The 18,229-nt window shown below is 40.4% G+C and overlaps 1 protein-coding gene across 1 annotated transcript in view; it reads left to right on the plus strand.

Annotated features, from left to right (window-relative positions):
- LOC143988152 (putative cation-transporting ATPase 13A4) overlaps window positions 1-18,229 on the plus strand; it is a 156,517-nt gene that overhangs the window by 107,484 nt on the left and 30,804 nt on the right. Inside the window, exons 13-18 of the mRNA XM_077487481.1 lie at window positions 303-364; window positions 1,004-1,154; window positions 1,318-1,401; window positions 7,368-7,527; window positions 8,587-8,704; window positions 15,315-15,439. Coding sequence (XP_077343607.1) covers window positions 303-364; window positions 1,004-1,154; window positions 1,318-1,401; window positions 7,368-7,527; window positions 8,587-8,704; window positions 15,315-15,439 — 700 coding nt within the window. The remainder of the gene's footprint in view (window positions 1-302; window positions 365-1,003; window positions 1,155-1,317; window positions 1,402-7,367; window positions 7,528-8,586; window positions 8,705-15,314; window positions 15,440-18,229) is intronic.

The following is an 18,229-nucleotide window of genomic DNA, read 5'->3' on the forward strand; positions in this document are numbered from 1 at the left end:
TATTTGTCCAGCTTTGGTTACACTCCATGAAAAATCATCCTCAACAAAGTTTAATTAATGCCATAATATTACAAAATCACGCTATCAACAAATAATGATAATAAAAAAATCAAATGGAACTAATATACAATATATATACAATATATATATATATATATATATATATATATATATATATATATATATATATATATATATATATATATATATATATATATATATATATATATATATATATTTTTTTTTTTTTTTTTTTTTTTTTTTTTATTGTAGCACTAATCTATTTTTTGACTCCTATATAGACTGGCACTTTAACAGAAGATGGACTTGATTTAATGGGTGTTATATTATCAGGTGGAACTTGGTAAGTCTCAAAATGAATGTTTATTTTTTTGTTGCTTCTTTGCTGCTTACTGTATTGAGCACCTGACAGTGGAATATTGGCAAGATTTAGATTTAGGTCTTTTTAAGGAAAAACAGATATCAAGATGGGGGGGGGGGGGGGGGATTAGGACATAATAAGTCAATTATACGTATCAATCTAGATATTTGCATTAGCCAAGTTATATGTCCTGATGCCATTCCTGCCTCTTGGTTTGTGCTGCTTAAACTGGATCCCTAGAGTCATCTACGAGGCTAACATCTACTTTTGGGCTTAAACAGAGAAGTAGGCAATGATTCACACATAATGAGATACAACCTTTAGGAGATGCATATCTCTGGATCAGGAATTGCAGTCATGATCTTGATATAACCACTACCAAGGTGGGATATATATGACCTCTAGGCTGGAAGTGGTTAAGTGTCATTAAGTTAGATCTATGCTGTAATAATAATTCAGTGTTATGTTTTATGTATTACTGTATTTTAAAAGCTTTTTCAAAGCTGAGGTGTTTGGTAAGGTGATCTCAGCTGAAAGGGAGGATCAGCAAGTCTGAAAGCTTACGTTTTTTAACCAATACAACCTTATTTGATTATGCATCATTTGTTATCTTGACCACAGTTTCCAGGAAATTCTTAAGCATGACCAGATGAGTGAGCTATCCTGGGGGCCCATGTTTGGAGCAATGACAAGTTGTCACTCTCTTATCATGATTGATGGGAATTTACAAGGGGATCCTCTGGACCTGAAAATGTTTGACGCTACTGGCTGGGTAATATGAACAGTATAAGCATTTTATTTATATATATATATATATATATATATATATATATATATATATATATATATATATATATATATATATATATATAATTTACACACAAGTACAAAAAGTAAATAGTACAGCAAATTGAATGTATTTTTTACTTACACAGGTATTGGAAGATACTGGTACATGTGATAATGAGGAATCATCAACCCAGAATATGGTTGTACGACCTCAGCCTGGATCATGTAATGTATGTCTCTGAATGTAATTGAACAAAATTGAGTGTAATAACCACTTCTGTTGTATTTTAAAGACAACATAGTAGTGCCACTGATTCACTAAAGAAGTAGAGCATGTTTTTTCACTTTTTTTTTATCTTAGTGAATGGGGTAAAACATCTACTGTGGCAAATGTCTGAGACACTCGTTGCCATGCCCAGACAGGAATGTAACAGTTTAATATATGGTAGCTTTCTTCAAAGAGGCAAGGGTTCCTTCATTTTGCTTCAGTTGTTATGGCTTGTTAGAAGAATCTAAACACCCCTCACATTTTTGTAAATATTTTATTATATATTTGTGACAACACTGAAGAAATGACACTTTGCTGCAATGTAAAGTAGTGAGCGTAGAGCTTGTATAGCAGTGTGAATTTGCTGTCCCCTCAAAATAAACCAACACACAGCCATTAATGTCTAAACCGCAGGCAACAAAAGTGAGTATAAACCTGAGTGAAAATGTCCAAATTTGGCCCAAAGTGTCAAAATTTTATGTGGCCACCATTATTTTCCAACCCTCTTGGGCATGGAGTTCACCGGAGTTTCACAGACTGCTACTGGAGTCCTCTTCCACTCCCCCATGACAACATCACAGAGCTGGTAGATGCTAGAGACTTTGTACTCCTCCATCTTCCATTTGAAGATGCCCCACAGATGCTCAATAGGTTTTAGGTCTGGAGTAGGGATGAGCTCGGTGTTAGTTTTGAACGCATGTTTGACTCGAACATCGGGCGTTTGTCTGTTCATCGAAATCAGAACTTTGTGGACCATTCGCACCAAATTCGTGTGGCACGAATGGCCCACAATGCACTACGCCATCGCAGTGCATTGCTGGCTCATTCACTGTGACCCCACATGCTTGGCCAATTACAAGTAGCGAGGAGAGCCATAATTGGCCACAGGCAGGATGCTTGTGGCCAATTATAGCTCAGGGGGTTTAGTACGCGCCCACAATATATAAGGCCACCAGCGCGGCGGCCTTGTGTAGTGTGTTCCTTGCAGGGAAAGAGCTAGATAGGCAGGGACAGTGTGTTCTTTTCTCAGGCATCTTAACGTTAAAGTGGTGTTGTGTGCCTCCAGCACAGTATACACCCATATCTACCCTTCATTGCTGGTGATCTATAATACAGGCATCTGCAGGAGTTAGTGGGTGTTGTGTGCCTCCAGCACAATATACACCTGTATCTACCCTTTATTGCTGCTGTTCCCTAATACAGGCATCTGCAGGAGTTAATGTGGGTGTTGTGTGCCTCCAGCACAGTATACACCTGAAGATACCCCTTATTGCTGGTGTTGTCTGTTGCGTAGCTTGCATATTAGCCTTTAAGATTAGCACTTTTCATTTTGAACATTTGAGTCCCAGAGACTTTAATAGGGTTCTAAAGTTCCTACGAATTTTCAGTCTGTTCAAATGGTCTGGTGCGAACCAAACCGGGGGATTGTTCGGCTCCACCCTAGTCTGGAGACATGCGTGGCCAGTCCATCACCTTTACCCTCAGCTTCTATAGCAACGCAGTAGTTGTCTTGGAGGGGTGTTTGAGGTCCTTATCATGTTGGATTACTGCCCTGCAGCCCAGTCTCTAAAGGGAGGGGATCATGATCTGCTTCAGTATGTCATAGTACATGTCGGCATTCATGGTTCCTTGAATGAACTGTAGCCTCCTTGTGCTGACAGCACTCTTGCAGCCCTAGACCATGACAATCCCACCACCATGCTTATGGAAAAAATATACCGCGCTAAGAAAAAAACATAAATACAAATAAACTATATGTGAAACAGGCTGCAGCAATGGATGTGATATAACACCCAACAGATATGCAAAAATAGAAAACTGCGCCAACCCTATACTAATAAAAATAATAATAATGAAAAAAAATATATAATAATAAATAAAAATAAAAATAAAAAAATATGAAATATATTATCGAAATGTGTAGGTGATTATCACAAATGATTATAACAATAAGAACACCTTAAGTGCAAAATAAAACACAGCAATGCATCAAGAAATAGTGTCATAAACAAAAGTCCAATCATGAAAAGTTCGTATGTGAATCCGGATAAGCGTTTGTGACACCACAGTGAATCAACACGATCCAAAAGCGCATAAAAGTGCCCGTCACCGTATATTAGATGCGCTTACCAGAAAATAGGCAAGTTATGGCGTTTGTATATATTCAATGGGTCCCATCAGAAGATATCCTCCTTTTTAGTGGGTCAACTCTTCATCTCATAATAGTGCCCTCCAGATAATAATGATACTTCGTGATCCCAAATGGGGAGCTCAGTAATGCCCAAAAAAGAAAGGAGCTGACTGTGTGCTCCTCTCCGGTGTTCTCCGCAGCCGCTCCTCTCCTGCACACTGCTCTACTCCTCCACCACCATGCTTGACTGTAGCCAAGACACACTTGTCTTTGTACTCCTCACTTGGTTGCCACCACACATGCTTGACACCATCTGAGCCAAATAAGTTTATCTTGGTCTCATCAGACAACAGGACATGGTTCCTGTAATCCATGATCTTAGTCTGTATGGTCTGAGCACTGACAGGCCAGCCCCTTAACCCCTTCGAACCTCCGCAGCAATGCTGGCAGCACTCATATGTCTATTTCCCAAAGGCAACCTCTAGATATGACGCTGAGCATTTGCACTCAACGTCTTTGGTCAACCATGGGGAGGCCTGTTCTGAATGGAACCTGTCCTGTTAAAACGCAGTATGGTCTTAGCCACCATGCTGCAGCTCAGTTTCAGGGTCTTGATAATCTTCTTATAGCCTAGATCATCTTTATGTAGAGCAACAATTCATTTTTTTCAGATCCTCAGAGTGTTCTTTGCCATAAGGTGCCATGTTGAACTTCCAGTGACCAGTATGATAGAGTGATAGCGATAACAGCAAATTTAATACACCTGCTCCCCATCCACACCCCAGACCTTGTAACACTAACGAGTAACATAAAACTGGGGAGGGAAAATTATTAATTGGGCCCAATTTGGACATTTTCACTTAGGGGTGTAATCACTGCATAGGCATGATGTCCATACAGATACTCTGAGCACTCTGGTTAAAGTGTCAGAATTTCTTCTGCATCTACTTCTATACTAGGTGCTCCCATTCTCTCAAAGCCTGATTCTCAGACAACCCACAAGGCTAGAAGTCCGAAAAACCTTCTGTGTGCAGATAACCCCCTCCTCTACAAGTGGTTAGCTGATTGGGAATCCTTGCGGCTCCTTGAGCAGCTTGGATTTTAGCCAATCAGGTGCATAGAGCAGGTGCATAGAGCACCCCTTTACACTCACAGGCTAATACATTTTCTTAGGAAATTTCTTCAGCTGTGCCTCCCTTTCGTTTCTGTGCTCCAACACCCTTCTCAGTTCCCTTGGGTAACTTTCACTTCTGAACTCCTTGCTCCAGTCCCTGTGTCAGCCTCTGGAGCTGTGCCCCACCTGGGCACCAATCTCCTCTCCGCACTCTTCGCGCTCACAGCACAGAGACCAGGCTCTCACCAAGAGCCCTGGGACTCGTACTAACAATCAGAACCCGGGACCCATGATTCTGGGTCACCTTATTGCTGTGATAACCTCTGATGGACTATCACAGTTATCAGTCACTGTGAGCCCACCCCTCCTTGCAGGAGATGCAGCTGCAAATAAAAAAAGTGTGTAAAATAAATAAAAAAATAAATAAAATAAAAAAATAAAAAAAATGATTTAGATCAAGGTTTGTCAAGGTTAGTGTTAGGGTCAAGTTTGGGGCTCAAAGGTCAAGATTTGGGTCAAAGGTAATTTTAAACATATTTTGGGTAGTTAAACAAATAGTTTCTGGGCTGCACTACAGGTACAAACAACAACTAACATACACATATGTGGTATTGCTGTGATAAGTCATTGTCAGTATTACAAATCAAAAACATCAAAAGAATATGAGTACAATAAATAAATTGACAGAAAAATTGTAATAGACAACCTGTAGATCGCAATCTACCAGTAGATCGCGGAGAAGTGACTGGTAGATCACGGTATGAGCTTCCCAGAGCTTCAGAGTGCAATGTGGAAGGACTACTTGTAAAGTTGGAACTGTTGTAGGGAGCAAGAGCCCCATAAGCCGATGCCTCCTCTGTAGTGCTGGCGCCTGTCCCTTGTGGGGTGATACCAACTCCACTCCACCTCTTATCCTGCTTAGAGGTCTCCAGAGTGTTTTCAGCAGCAGGAAAGAAAAGATCTTCAGGTCAGTGTGAAACAATTCACTGGGCATAATAGTATAAGACTGCTTTAACACTGATGTGCTGCGGTTTACCCACACTGTGGGTGCAGTACAGTGTACCTGCAGCTTTCCTGTGCATTTACTGTCCTTAGCCATAGAATTCTATTATATCCTTTATGATTGCAACACGTTATTACAGCAATTAGGGGTTTAAATCAGGTGTGCGGAGGTGACACTGTGCATGGTGATCTTTGAATTCTCCCATGGTTTTCATGTAGCTCACCACCTATTTAAGGTTGCCTAGTGTAAAATATATTGATTGACATATTGATTTAGAAAATGTGTATAAATTAGGCATATGACAATAATACAGGAATGTTCAATACAGAACAGTACTGATATCATACTTGCAGAGGTAAACACCAATGCAATAGCAAGGAAACATCAGGCCGCATGCCATACTAAATGCACTTTTGTCGCCTTCCAGGTAATTATTTAAGTCGGTCAATAGATCTTTTTTTATCCTGAGGTGAATTCAACCTTGGACATGCAGAAAATAATCAGAAGGTGCGTGCTGTGGCCAATGTGAGTGTGACAGCGGGAGGGACATAAAACTTGAGCCTACTCACTGTGTACATCATAACCTTTTAGTTTATTACTGTGCCACAAGCAGAAGTCTACATATTTACATAGTTAGTCTGGTTGAAAAAAGAAACAAGTCCATCTAGTTCAACCAATAAAAGTAGAAAAAAATGTCCTAAAAAATAAATTATACAATCCTATATACATTTGATCCAGATGAAGGTAAAAAAAACCCAGCAAAGCATGAACTAATTTGCAGGGGAAAAAATTCCTTCCTGATCCTCCGAGAAGACATTAGATTTCCCCTGGTTCAACTTTACCTATAAATGTTAGTATCCAGTTATATTAAAATAAATAAATAACTCAGGCCTTTTTTAATGCAATCTACTGTGCTTGCCAGAGCCAGCTCTTGAGGGAGTCTATTCCACATTTTCACAGCTCTAACTGTGAAGAAACCTTTCCGTATTTGGAGATGTCCTCAGTGATGACCTTAAAGTGAATAACTCAACACCAAGTTCACTACATAGACCACCTATGTATTTATATATGTTGATCATATCCACTCTTAATCTCCTCTTCTCAAGAGAGAATATATTCAGTTCCTCTAATCTATTTCTAATACAGGACTCTCATTCCCCTAATACAGATCCCCCCTGTACAGATTCCTCCTCCCCCTCCCCCAGTTAGAGATCTGAGTACAGATTTTTCCATCTAAGTACAGATCTCCCCCACCTGTATATATCTCCCCCATTACAGATACCTACCTACCTACATACCTAAGGCAATTCACAGTTAGAAGTTCTCCCTTGGGTCATGTGACCTGAGCTGAGGAGGCGCTAAGGAGAACATCCCTTGCTTTGAACTGCCTAGCTCCCCCTTTTGGAACTTCCTGTCTGACAGGTGACAGCAGATGTCCTTATCTACACCCCTGCTTTCAGTGTTTGAGGCAGATCATAGCTACAAAATTGGTAAGGAATTGTGAGTATTAGCTAACGATAGTCTTCTGTACACACCTTAATCATTTCTGGGAATTGCATCACACCCAAAGTTTGTTTTCTGCTTAGTTATTGTTTGACTGCACCCACATAGTAGATCAAATATTGATTGTTGAAAGCAATACATTGTTGAAAATAAGGTATATTATCTCATTCCTTCCAGAACACAGTGCTTGGAGTGAATGTTTTGTTCCAGTACCCATTCTCTTCAGCCATGCAACGTATGTCTGTAATAACTGAGGTTATAGGAGGTGATGGTGAATTAACTGTTTACATGAAGGGAGCTCCAGAGATGGTGGCCAGTTTCTGCAGGCCAGAAACAGGTAGATGTTCTGTATTTTTATTTTTATTTTTTTATGTTACCAGGCTTAAAAAAGCATTTGTAACAATATACAAGTAAGGTGTTATAGACTCATGTAATAAATATTTGTAGCACTTGCATCTACCATGTTTAGGACTGAAAACATTGGAATGCAATCTTTTACTTAAAGTTACTAATCATAAACATTTCTCCTTACCCTTATTATTCCTTCCACCTTAAGTACGGCACAGTGGTGTAGTGGTTAGCATGCTCGCCTAGCAGCAAAAAGGGTCGCTGGTTTGAATCCCAACCACAACACTACCTGACTGGAGTTTGCATGTTCCCCCTGTGCCTGCGTGGGCTTCCTCCAGGCACTCCATTTTCCTCCCACACTCCAAAGACATGCTGGTAGGCTAATTGGCTTCTCTCTAAAATTGGCCCTAGCATATGAATGGGGACCTGGGATTGTGGGCACCTTAAGGGTAGGGACCGATATGAGTGTGCAATGTACAGGGATAGGGACAATTGTAGACACTCACTCAGGTTGAACTGGATAGACTGGTGTCTTTATTCAACCTTACTAACTATGTAACTATGTACCCCAACACCCACCTGTGTAGGATCCTACTAGGCAATTGCTGAAAGGGGCTTGTAGGTCTTATGATTACCATGTAGATGACTTCTAATAGAGTACCGAGTTTGATTAGGAAAATGTCAAGCCATGCTCCATGTGCAAATGTATTTCATCAAAACTAGAAAACAAAGTGTTACCATTTTTTATACACTGAATATAAATGCAACTAGCCAGTCACTTGCAAAAGGTGTATCTGTGCATTTAAAATGTTATATTTTCTCTTCTCAGTCTTAAAACTTTTTGTGTGTTTACTAAGTGATTATTTTAAGGAAACACAGTACAGGTATGCTGTAAAATGCGAAGACTCTAGAACCCTTATTTCATGGTAAATATAACTGCAAAAATCGACTGTGTACTATAAAATTAAGCAGGTAATTGGTTTATTAAAGCTTAGACTCATTTTTGCTTTAGTTAAACTTCACATCCTCACTATGATTTTCTTTGCAGTTCCAGAAGAATTTTTAAATACGTTGGAAATCTACACATTTCAAGGGTTAAGAGTCATTGGAGTAGCATACAAAATTCTTGGGAATGCCAATAGGGAGGATTTAGAGAGTATTGGAAGGTAAGTTAAAGGCCAACAATTTCTTTGGCCCCATAGTTTTCCACCTTCATTTCCTAGAAGGCTGCAATGCACCTTTCTAGTTTTCATTCATGTCCAATTCGTTAAATAAATGAAATAAAAATATTTACGTTTTATTTAATATAGTTGTGGTTCTGGCCTAGGGCTAACCTGGGGTTGTCTTGTCAGTTAATGGAGGGGCCAAGGAGGGCACCATTGCTAGACTATGCTTAGGGCATTAATTGTCCTTAATCTAGCCCTGATTATTTTGAACTGAAAGTTATGCCCAGCTAGCTTTGGTTACCTGTTATATAATTTCATCCTGAATTTAAAAAATATATTGCAAATGCTGTTATTGTTTAACCCCTTGCCACCGAGTGTACGCAGATGTGCGTACTCGGCTTCCGGGGGTTATACCGGGATGATGCCCACACCTGCAGGCATCACAAATTTTAAAAACAGTACATATATCATTACAATGTGTTACAGTTAAAATTAAGTATAACTCATACAATCATTTTGAAAGTCCAGGTACGGTATATTTGTATTTTGTGAGCAGAATCGTTTTATAAAATTTGAGGTATTAGAAAAGTTAATAATTTTGCCAAAGTGAGATATGACTAGGTGTAATAAAATTCACAGGTACCTGAATGTATGTGAATATTTCCCAATATTCCTGGCTCTTAACAGTTCACACATTAAATCCAGACCTCGGATTTGGAGATTTACGGAATCCCTATTTAACCCCAAAATTAATTTGCATAATTCCTTATTTATGTCATAATAATTAAGGGAGGTTGGCAATTCCACTACCTTCCAGACATTTTTAATTGGATATCTCCATTGTTTTCTTAGCCTCTCCACACACCCTTTACCTGCTATTGTATATCTACTTTGTGATTCTTATTACAATTACAGCATCATTCTTTTTCAGCTTTAAATATTTCCTTACAATGTGTTACAGTTAAAATTAAGTATAACTCATACAATCATTTTGAAAGTCCAGGTATGGCATATTTGTATTTTGTGTGCAGAATGATGCAGTAGGAACGTGTCTTAAAGCATCTAGGAGTGACCAAGAGAAATGGTCATTCATACAGTGTACATAAAATCACATGACAATGGGAACACTGCGGGAAGAGGGGGGGGGGAATCTGAAACCGAATAAGAGAGGTCAACTGTAGTGGTAGGACCTGTATTTAACTGGTCTTCTCATGTCTACAATAATTAAAATATATTATAACATGTTCTACTGTAAATGGGATGTGAGATTGTCTCCAGAAAATACTAAAATGTAGGTGGCTCATGTTTTAGCTGTCACACTGAGCCCTTTTAATAATGGTCTTCCTTCAAATCTGATCAACTCACAATATCCATTTCGCTGTTGGTGGTCCGGAGGGTTTCCAGTATTCGGGGATCATATTTTTGGCTGCATTCATGAAGTGTGGTATCAGTGATTAATTAGTGATTAAGGGCAGACATAGTTTTATTGTGGGATAAGAGGATTTCAGGGGGTCGTGTTCACAGTGGTAATTTAATCTACGAGCTTGGTGATCGGTTTTCAATAAGATTCAATAAGGAACTGCCACCAAATATGGGATAGAGAGCTAGGTTCCAGGCTACATCTCTAACACACTCTAGAAACCCAAGGCTCTCACTTACTTATGTGCACTGGATCTTAGTATCACAGAGATAGGAGTTAAAAATTGCACTCTGATATTTTGGTAATGATAGAAGAAGTAAAAAATTGGAGAGCAGTTTTGGATTGGTGTTCATCAGAAAGAGTGTGAGACAATTCCTGCTCTTAGTGTGTCAGATGCGCTAGAGGGTTTAGATGCACTTCTTCTAGACCCCTGTAGGCAGGGCCATCCACATAGTGTTCCATTCATAGGCACCACTAACAGACCTCTTGCCTTAACTTCATGTTAGTGTGAGTCCCTACTTCCACAAGGAGTCAAATATCGCACATTCACTATCACATGTACATTAATATGCCATACACTTTGCCCTGCATTCTTCCCAGCAAAACCAGGTACATGTTCCTAGGATAGGCCATGGGTAATAAGAAAAGGAAAGTCTAAAAAACTTTTCAAGGCTTTACTTTTACATCTTTAAGGTAGACATTTTACTGCATTCAACTTCAGGGCTTACATCTTTAGAATGCTAGTCTGTAATCTTACAGTCAACAACTCCAGTTGTCAGTTACCATGGCAGATATGTCCTCCGCTTTTGACCCTAGGATGAACTTTCCACTGAAACTAGCAGAGTCTGATATGCAGGTAATTTCTATGACACTGGCATAACATATTCCAGAAGCTTAGCAGCAGGTGCACTCCATGGGAAGATCCCAGTTTTTTCTGCAGAACAGCTTCTCAAAGGGTTGAGAAGCAGTCTCGGCATCAATGCATCCAAGTCAAATCTGTCCCTCACTAAACAAAAAGGACGGAGGTCCCCAGCCCTGTAATAGGATAGAGTCTGAGTAGTGTGGCATACACAAGGGAGAGGACTACAGGTGGTGATGGTTCCAATTCAGAGGTAAATGGCAAACTAGGTAGGCCATACGGCTTAAGCTACTCCAGCTTCATCTGGCTTTATCCTGTCAACTATCCCAAAATGTAGGCAGGGCTATTCACATGTGGACATTATGTTCCATTCATGGGAACCACTAACATGTCTCTTGCTTTAACTTCACATTAGTTTAAGTCCTCACTGCTAGAGGGAGCCAAATATTGTGCATTCACCGACACATGTACATTACTATGCCTGACACTTCACTCCGCATTCTACTCAGCAGAACCAGGTATAGGTTCTTAGGATACACCCAGTCCAAATACCGTAACGATTTAAGGCTTTACTTGCACAACTTCAAGGTAGACATTTCACTGCATTCAACTTCAGGGCATACATCTTCACAGCACTAGTCTATAACTTCTCACTATTATGGCTGCAGTCATTGACACCCTCCCAAATTGGGCCATCTATGTGCTGTCCCCGATTCCCTTCTATGCAGGGCACCAGGACCTCTTCTCTCTAATTCTCCACTCCAACTCCACCCACCCTATGACTCACTGTATATGTTTATGGGGAAGTGCCACCTAGTGGCCAGACAAGGAACTGTACTACCACCTGCTTACAAGCAGTTTATACAAAATGACTGGTGACTGGTCTTGTATCCACCCCCATCCTGTAGTTTTTCTGCAGGCAGTCTATAGTGGGTGCGATTACTGGGTCCCTCTCACAGCTCTGCTCTCTGCACAGGCACTACATGTGCTGTACAGCGATAATGTCACCACTATTTTTACTAGACATGTGCATTCGTTTTCGTCCGAATGCATTTTCGTTCGAATTTCAGCTATTTTCGTTTTCGTTTTGACAAACGATAACGAAAGCACAAAATCCGAAAAACGAAAGATCCGACATAAATAAATGCTTTATTTTCGTTTTCATTGTTACAACAGTTCGATATAGAATAGGAGATTCGACATGACTCTGACAACAATCTGTCTATAGAACCTGTGGTCGAATGTGCCTAACCTTACCTCTATTAGTCCAAGATTATATAGAGAAAATATTCGACAGAGAAAAAAGATTTGACAGAGAGAAAAGATTCTGCAAGTTACTGTCCTAAAAAGTGTTTGGGGACCTGGGTCCTGCCCCAGGGGACATGTATCAATGCAAAAAAAAGTTTTAAAAACGGCCGTTTTTTCGGGAGCAGTGATTTTAATAATGATTAAAGTGAAACAATAAAAGTGTAATATTCCTTTAAATTTCGTAGGGGGGGGGTTGTCTATAGTATGCCTGTGAAGGGGCGCATGTTTCCTGTGCTTAGAATTGTCCCTGCACAAAGTGTCATTTATGCAGGAAAAAAAGTCCTTTAAAATCACTCGCAGCTATTATGAATTGTCGGCTCCGTAATACAGAGAACACTCATTGAAAGTCATTGATAAAAAAATAAATAAATAAAAAAGCGTGGGGGTCCCCCAAATTCAATTACCAGGCCCTTCAGGTCTGGTATGGATATTAAGGGGAACCCTGCCTCAAATTTAAGAAAAAAATTGACGTGGGGTTCCCCCTAAATATCCATAACCAGACCCTTCAGGTCTGGTATGGATATTAAGGGGAACCCCGCATCAAATTAAAAAAAAAATTGACGTGGGGTTCCCCCTAAAAATCCATACCAGACCCTTTATCCGAGCACCCAACCTGGCAGGCCGCAGGAAAAGAGGGGGGGACGAGAGAGCGGCCCCCCCTCCCTCCTGAACCGTACCAGGCCACATGCCCTCAACATTGGGAGGATGCTTTGGGGGTCTGTGACCCCTCAAAGCACCTTGTCCCCATGTTGATGAGGACAAGGGCCTCATCCCCACAACCCTGGCCGGTGGTTGTGGAGGTCTGCGGGCGGGGGGCTTATCAGAATCTGGAAGCCCCCTTTAACAAGGGGACCCCCAGATCCCGGCCCCCCCCCTGTTTGAAATGGTAAGGGGGTACTTACCCCTACCATTTCACAAAGAAAGTGTAAAAAATGGTTAAATAAAACAAACACACTTTTGAAAAATTCCTTTATTAAAAATAAAAAAATAAAAAAAAGATTCCAGCGGCGGTAATCCACTCTTGCTATCCAGCGACGGACGGTCATCTCTCCAGTGATGTCTCATCTCATCCAGCGCAGCGATCCATCCTTCTTCTGTCTCCTCCACGGAGACACTGCAGGCATTCCGGTGGCTGACGTTTCTTATATACGGAGGGCGGGGCCACCCGTCACCTGACCCCGCCCCCCTCTGACGCAAGGGGAAACCCGGGGTTCCCTGTGACGTAGGGGTGACCCGCACCCCTCTGATGTAACACAGGCAGGTTTCCGTTACATCAGAGGGGGGCGGGGTCACCCATACGTCACGGGGAACCCCGGGTTTCCCCTTGCGTCAGAGGGGGGCGGGGTCAGGTGACGGGTTGCCCCGCCCTCCGTATATAAGAAACGTCAGCCGCCGGAATGCCTGCAGTGTCTCCGTGGAGGAGACAGAAGAAGGATGTATTCGCTGCGCTGGATGAGATGAGACATCGCTGGAGAGATGACCGTCCAGTGGATTACCGCCGCTGGAATCTTTTTTTTATTTTTTTATTTTTAATAAAGAAATTTTTCAAAAGTGTGTTTGTTTTATTTAACCATTTTTTACACTTTCTTTGTGAAATGGTCCCCCTTACCATTTCAAACAGGGGGGGGCGGGATCTGGGGGTCCCCTTGTTAAAGGGGGCTTCCAGATTCTGATAAGCCCCCCCGCCCGCAGACCTCCACAACCACCGGCCAGGGTTGTGGGGATGAGGCCCTTGTCCTCATCAACATGGGGACAAGGTGCTTTGAGGGGTCACGGACCCCCAAAGCATCCTCCCAATGTTGAGGGCATGTGGCCTGGTACGGTTCAGGAGGGAGGGGGGGCCGCTCTCTCGTCCCCCCCTCTTTTCCTGCGGCCTGCCAGGTTGCGTGCTCGGATAAAGGGTCTGGTATGGATTTTTAGGGGGAACCCCACGTCAATTTTTTTTTAAATTTGACGCGGGGTTCCCCTTAATATCCATACCAGACCTGAAGGGTCTGGTTATGGATATTTAGGGGGAACCCCACGTCAAATTTTTTCTTAAATTTGAGGCAGGGTTCCCCTTAATATTCATACCAGACCTGAAGGGCCTGGTAATTGAATTTGGGGGACCCCCACGCTTTTTTATTTATTTATTTATTTATTTTTTTATCAATGACTTTCAATGAGTGTTCTCTGTATTACGGAGCCGACAATTCATAATAGCTGCGAGTGATTTTAAAGGACTTTTTTTCCTGCATAAATGACACTTTGTGCAGGGACAGTTCTAAGCACGGGAAACATGCGCCCCTTCACAGGCACACTATAGACAACCCCCCCTACGAAATTTAAAGGAATATTACACTTTTATTGTTTCACTTTAATCATTATTAAAATAACTGCTCCCGAAAAAACGGCCGTTTTTAAAACTTTTTTTTGCATTGATACATGTCCCCTGGGGCAGGACTCGGGTCCCCAAACACTTTTAGGACAGTAACTTGCAAATTAGCCTTTAAAATTAGCACTTTAGATTTTGAACGTTGGAGTCCCATAGACTTTAATAGGGTTCTAAAGTATGCTATATAGTTAGCTCCGTCGAATCTTCTTTATACATTCGACAGACACCATAAGCCTTCCAAGACAGATTCGACCGTAATTCATGTGGATTTTCGGACGAATGCAATTTTTTGAACGAAAAACGAAATAAATAAAAACGAATTTCGGGAGTAACTAAATAAATTAAGTTTTCGGACGAAAACGAAATTCCGAAACGAAATATTTTACTCTGCACATGTCTAATTTTTACAAGACAATAACTACATTTGCAAAAGTATTTAGTCCTAGAAAGTAGATTTATATAAGCGAGTGATATATTTAAATTAACATTTTTTTGCCTGAAGTTCAGTTTTAAAGTCTCACTGGAATTAACTTACTGCATAAAAACTATAACATTAACTTAACCAATGCATAAAATTTTATCTTATCAAATTCACTAAAACATCTTCCAATCTCCAAACCTCTAATAAAATCTATTTATTTTCCTGAAGGGAAGACGTTGAATGTGACATGGAGTTTCTTGGTTTGCTGATATTAGAAAATCGTCTCAAACCAGAGACCAAACCAATCCTTGAGGAGCTCAATGCAGCCAATATCAGGACTGTAATGATCACAGGTGGGAATTTCCATTGTATTAGTAACAGATTATAAAGAATAGACGTTGATTGCTGCTGAGTAGGCAGGCATTGTTGCAAACTAAATATTAGACAAAAGTAAAACAAAGCATTAATCATACTAGTGATGCTTTTTCTAGTATATTTACTTAACTTAGTGGTGCTGAAAGCTTTACTCTATTATGTATTCGTTATTAGATAATTGAATGTATGATTTAAATGTGAGCAGTGAGGGTATCTGAATGTACAACAAAGATTGGAGTCGGAGAGAAAGAAACAACATAGGGAGTTAATCAATTTGTATAGTAACAAAGAACATGTTAGAAGGAGGATAAAAGAAAGTGGCAGAGAGACCACTTTCAGTTATGGTAAATTGACTGGAACCCATTGATTAATTTGTCAGTTTGACAGTGGTGTCTGAGACAGGAAACAAGCAGGTGTGCATGTATATATAATTATTAAATATCCCTATGGTACTGGACATTGTGTTTGAGGACTCCAGAAATTTTAGACACTCAACCCCCACTCCCCAAAGAAGTCTTCTTGCTAGTCCAGCAAGCTGAAGTTTCTTATCATTCTGGCAGTGCAGGCCTTCCAAGACTGATGAAGATGTGTGATGATGCTCCCATTAGGGGGGTGTTTGAACAACAGGCTAGGTTTGTAAGAAATAGGCAAATTAACAGAGCGTCATTCTATCCTGGAGAGGCCTTCCGGTGATGGACACAACACCAAAATAAAATAAATCAAGAAGGGTTCAGCTAACTTCAAATAAATGTTTAAAGCAATAGTATTTTATAGGAAAGATTGTTTTAGTTTGCCGGAGAATTACACTTTTATTCTAGCTTCTATGTAAAAAAAACAAAGGCCATTTCCTGGGAATTTAAACAGTATCATTTTTTTTATGTCACTTTTCTATAGCACCACCTACAGTAAAAAATTAAATGAAATAAAAAAAAATTGCATAGTCTCCCCCCAAATGTATATCAGATCCTTTGAATCTGGTATGGATTTTAAAGTGGCACTTCACACTAAAAAAACTGAAAATATGTGTCAGGTCTCCCTTTGTTGAGGACAAGGGTTTTTTCTCCACAGCCCTGGCTGGTGGTTCGGGTGTCTGCAAGTGGCGAGTTATCAGAAGCCCCTTTAAAAAACTTTAGGCCCCTAGAACCCCCCATGTAAATGTATAAGGGAATGAGCTCACTGACTCACTGAAATGAAAAACCCAGAAGGCCTAGTGCAGATGACCGATGCTGACTAGTGTTTAACATCACCTTGAGGGAAGGGCCAGGGATAATAGTAATATTATTGACCAAATATGGCTAGTGATCGTATTTGTGCAATGATGTCACTGCTTTCCCCGACCCTCTGCTTAAGCAATGTATAAGCAGTGGTAGTTAGAGATGCAGCAGGTGCCAGCAACCGCTGCTTCCCTAGGAACCACTGAATGAGTGAAGCTGTCATCATAGCAGCAGTCGAAATACCGCTTCTATATATGATGCTTGGCTCCCCATTTTGCCCAAATGGGCAGCCAAAGTTCCATATCGTTGGTTCAGCCCCAGTGCTGACACATTAAAAGCAGTGGCCATAATGCAATATTTAATTTTAGAATCAATTAAAATATAGCAGACCCAATTTGCAGGAAACTGATTCATCGCAATCAATATTAAATTGCCCAGGTTACAGGGTGTTCAATTTGTGTATATAATGTAGTTCTTGCTGTGACAGCCTGTCCAGAAGCTTCCCACCTCATTTGATCTTTACTACATGCACTTATTGTTCTTTCCAAAGGACTGCTACTCTAACCCATTTGGAAAAAAGAATTTCCATTTTATGAATTATTTTTTGAAAGTTTTCTTTCAACTTGATATACTGTACATCATGCAAAAATAAATCACTGGCTATAACTATAGCTTATCCACAGTCATTTATCTTTTGAAATGCCTATACGGGCTAGGTTATGTTGGTCAAAAAATAGGAGCCTTCATCAGTAAGGATAGAAGTGACATTTACATGTTTAGATTTTCCTTACCAGCTCAATTTATTTTTCAGAAGCAAATCATAATGTATCCCAGTTATGTTTCATCGATATTATAGAACAGGCCCAACGAGGTGGGAACTTTCTTGACAGGCTGTCACAGTGAGAACTATTTTGTATTTACAAATTGGATACCCTATCCCCTAGGGGTATGAATATCCATTTTCTGTAAATTCAGTCTGCTACATTTATATTGAGTGTAAAAGTTGAAACCTATTTTCTTCTAATTTTATGGCCATGTGTGTTATTAAACTCCCTTCCGCAAAAAAGTTTTATCCCTATTGTGGGGTCACCAATATGGTATTTGTAAATTTAATTCATATCCCCTCAGCGTCTCTTTGAAACTATGAAATCATATCCCCTCAGCGTCTCTTCTCCAGAGAGAATAAGTTCAGTGCTCGCAACCTTTCTTCTTAACTAATATCTTCCAGACTCTTTATTAGCTTTGCTGCCCTTCTTTGTACTCGTTTCATTTCAAGTACATCCTTCCTGAGCACTGGCGCCCAGAACTGGACAGCATACCCCCAGGTGAGGTCCCACCAAAGTCTTGTAGACTGGGAAAATTATCGCTTTATCCCCAGAGTTAATCCCCTTTTTAATGCATGCCAATAATCTGTTTGCTTTGTTAGCAGCAGCTTGGCATTGCATGCTATTGCTGAGCCTATCATCTACTAGGACCTTTTCCATCCTAGATTCCCCCAGAGGTTCACCTCCTTCTGAGTAGATTGCATTTTTGCCACCCAAATGCATTTTTTAA

Source organism: Lithobates pipiens, unplaced genomic scaffold (assembly GCF_037356315.1).
Source record: "Lithobates pipiens isolate NorthernLeopardFrog02 unplaced genomic scaffold, aLitPip1_a1.2 Scaffold_18, whole genome shotgun sequence".
Taxonomy (NCBI): domain Eukaryota; kingdom Metazoa; phylum Chordata; class Amphibia; order Anura; family Ranidae; genus Lithobates; species Lithobates pipiens.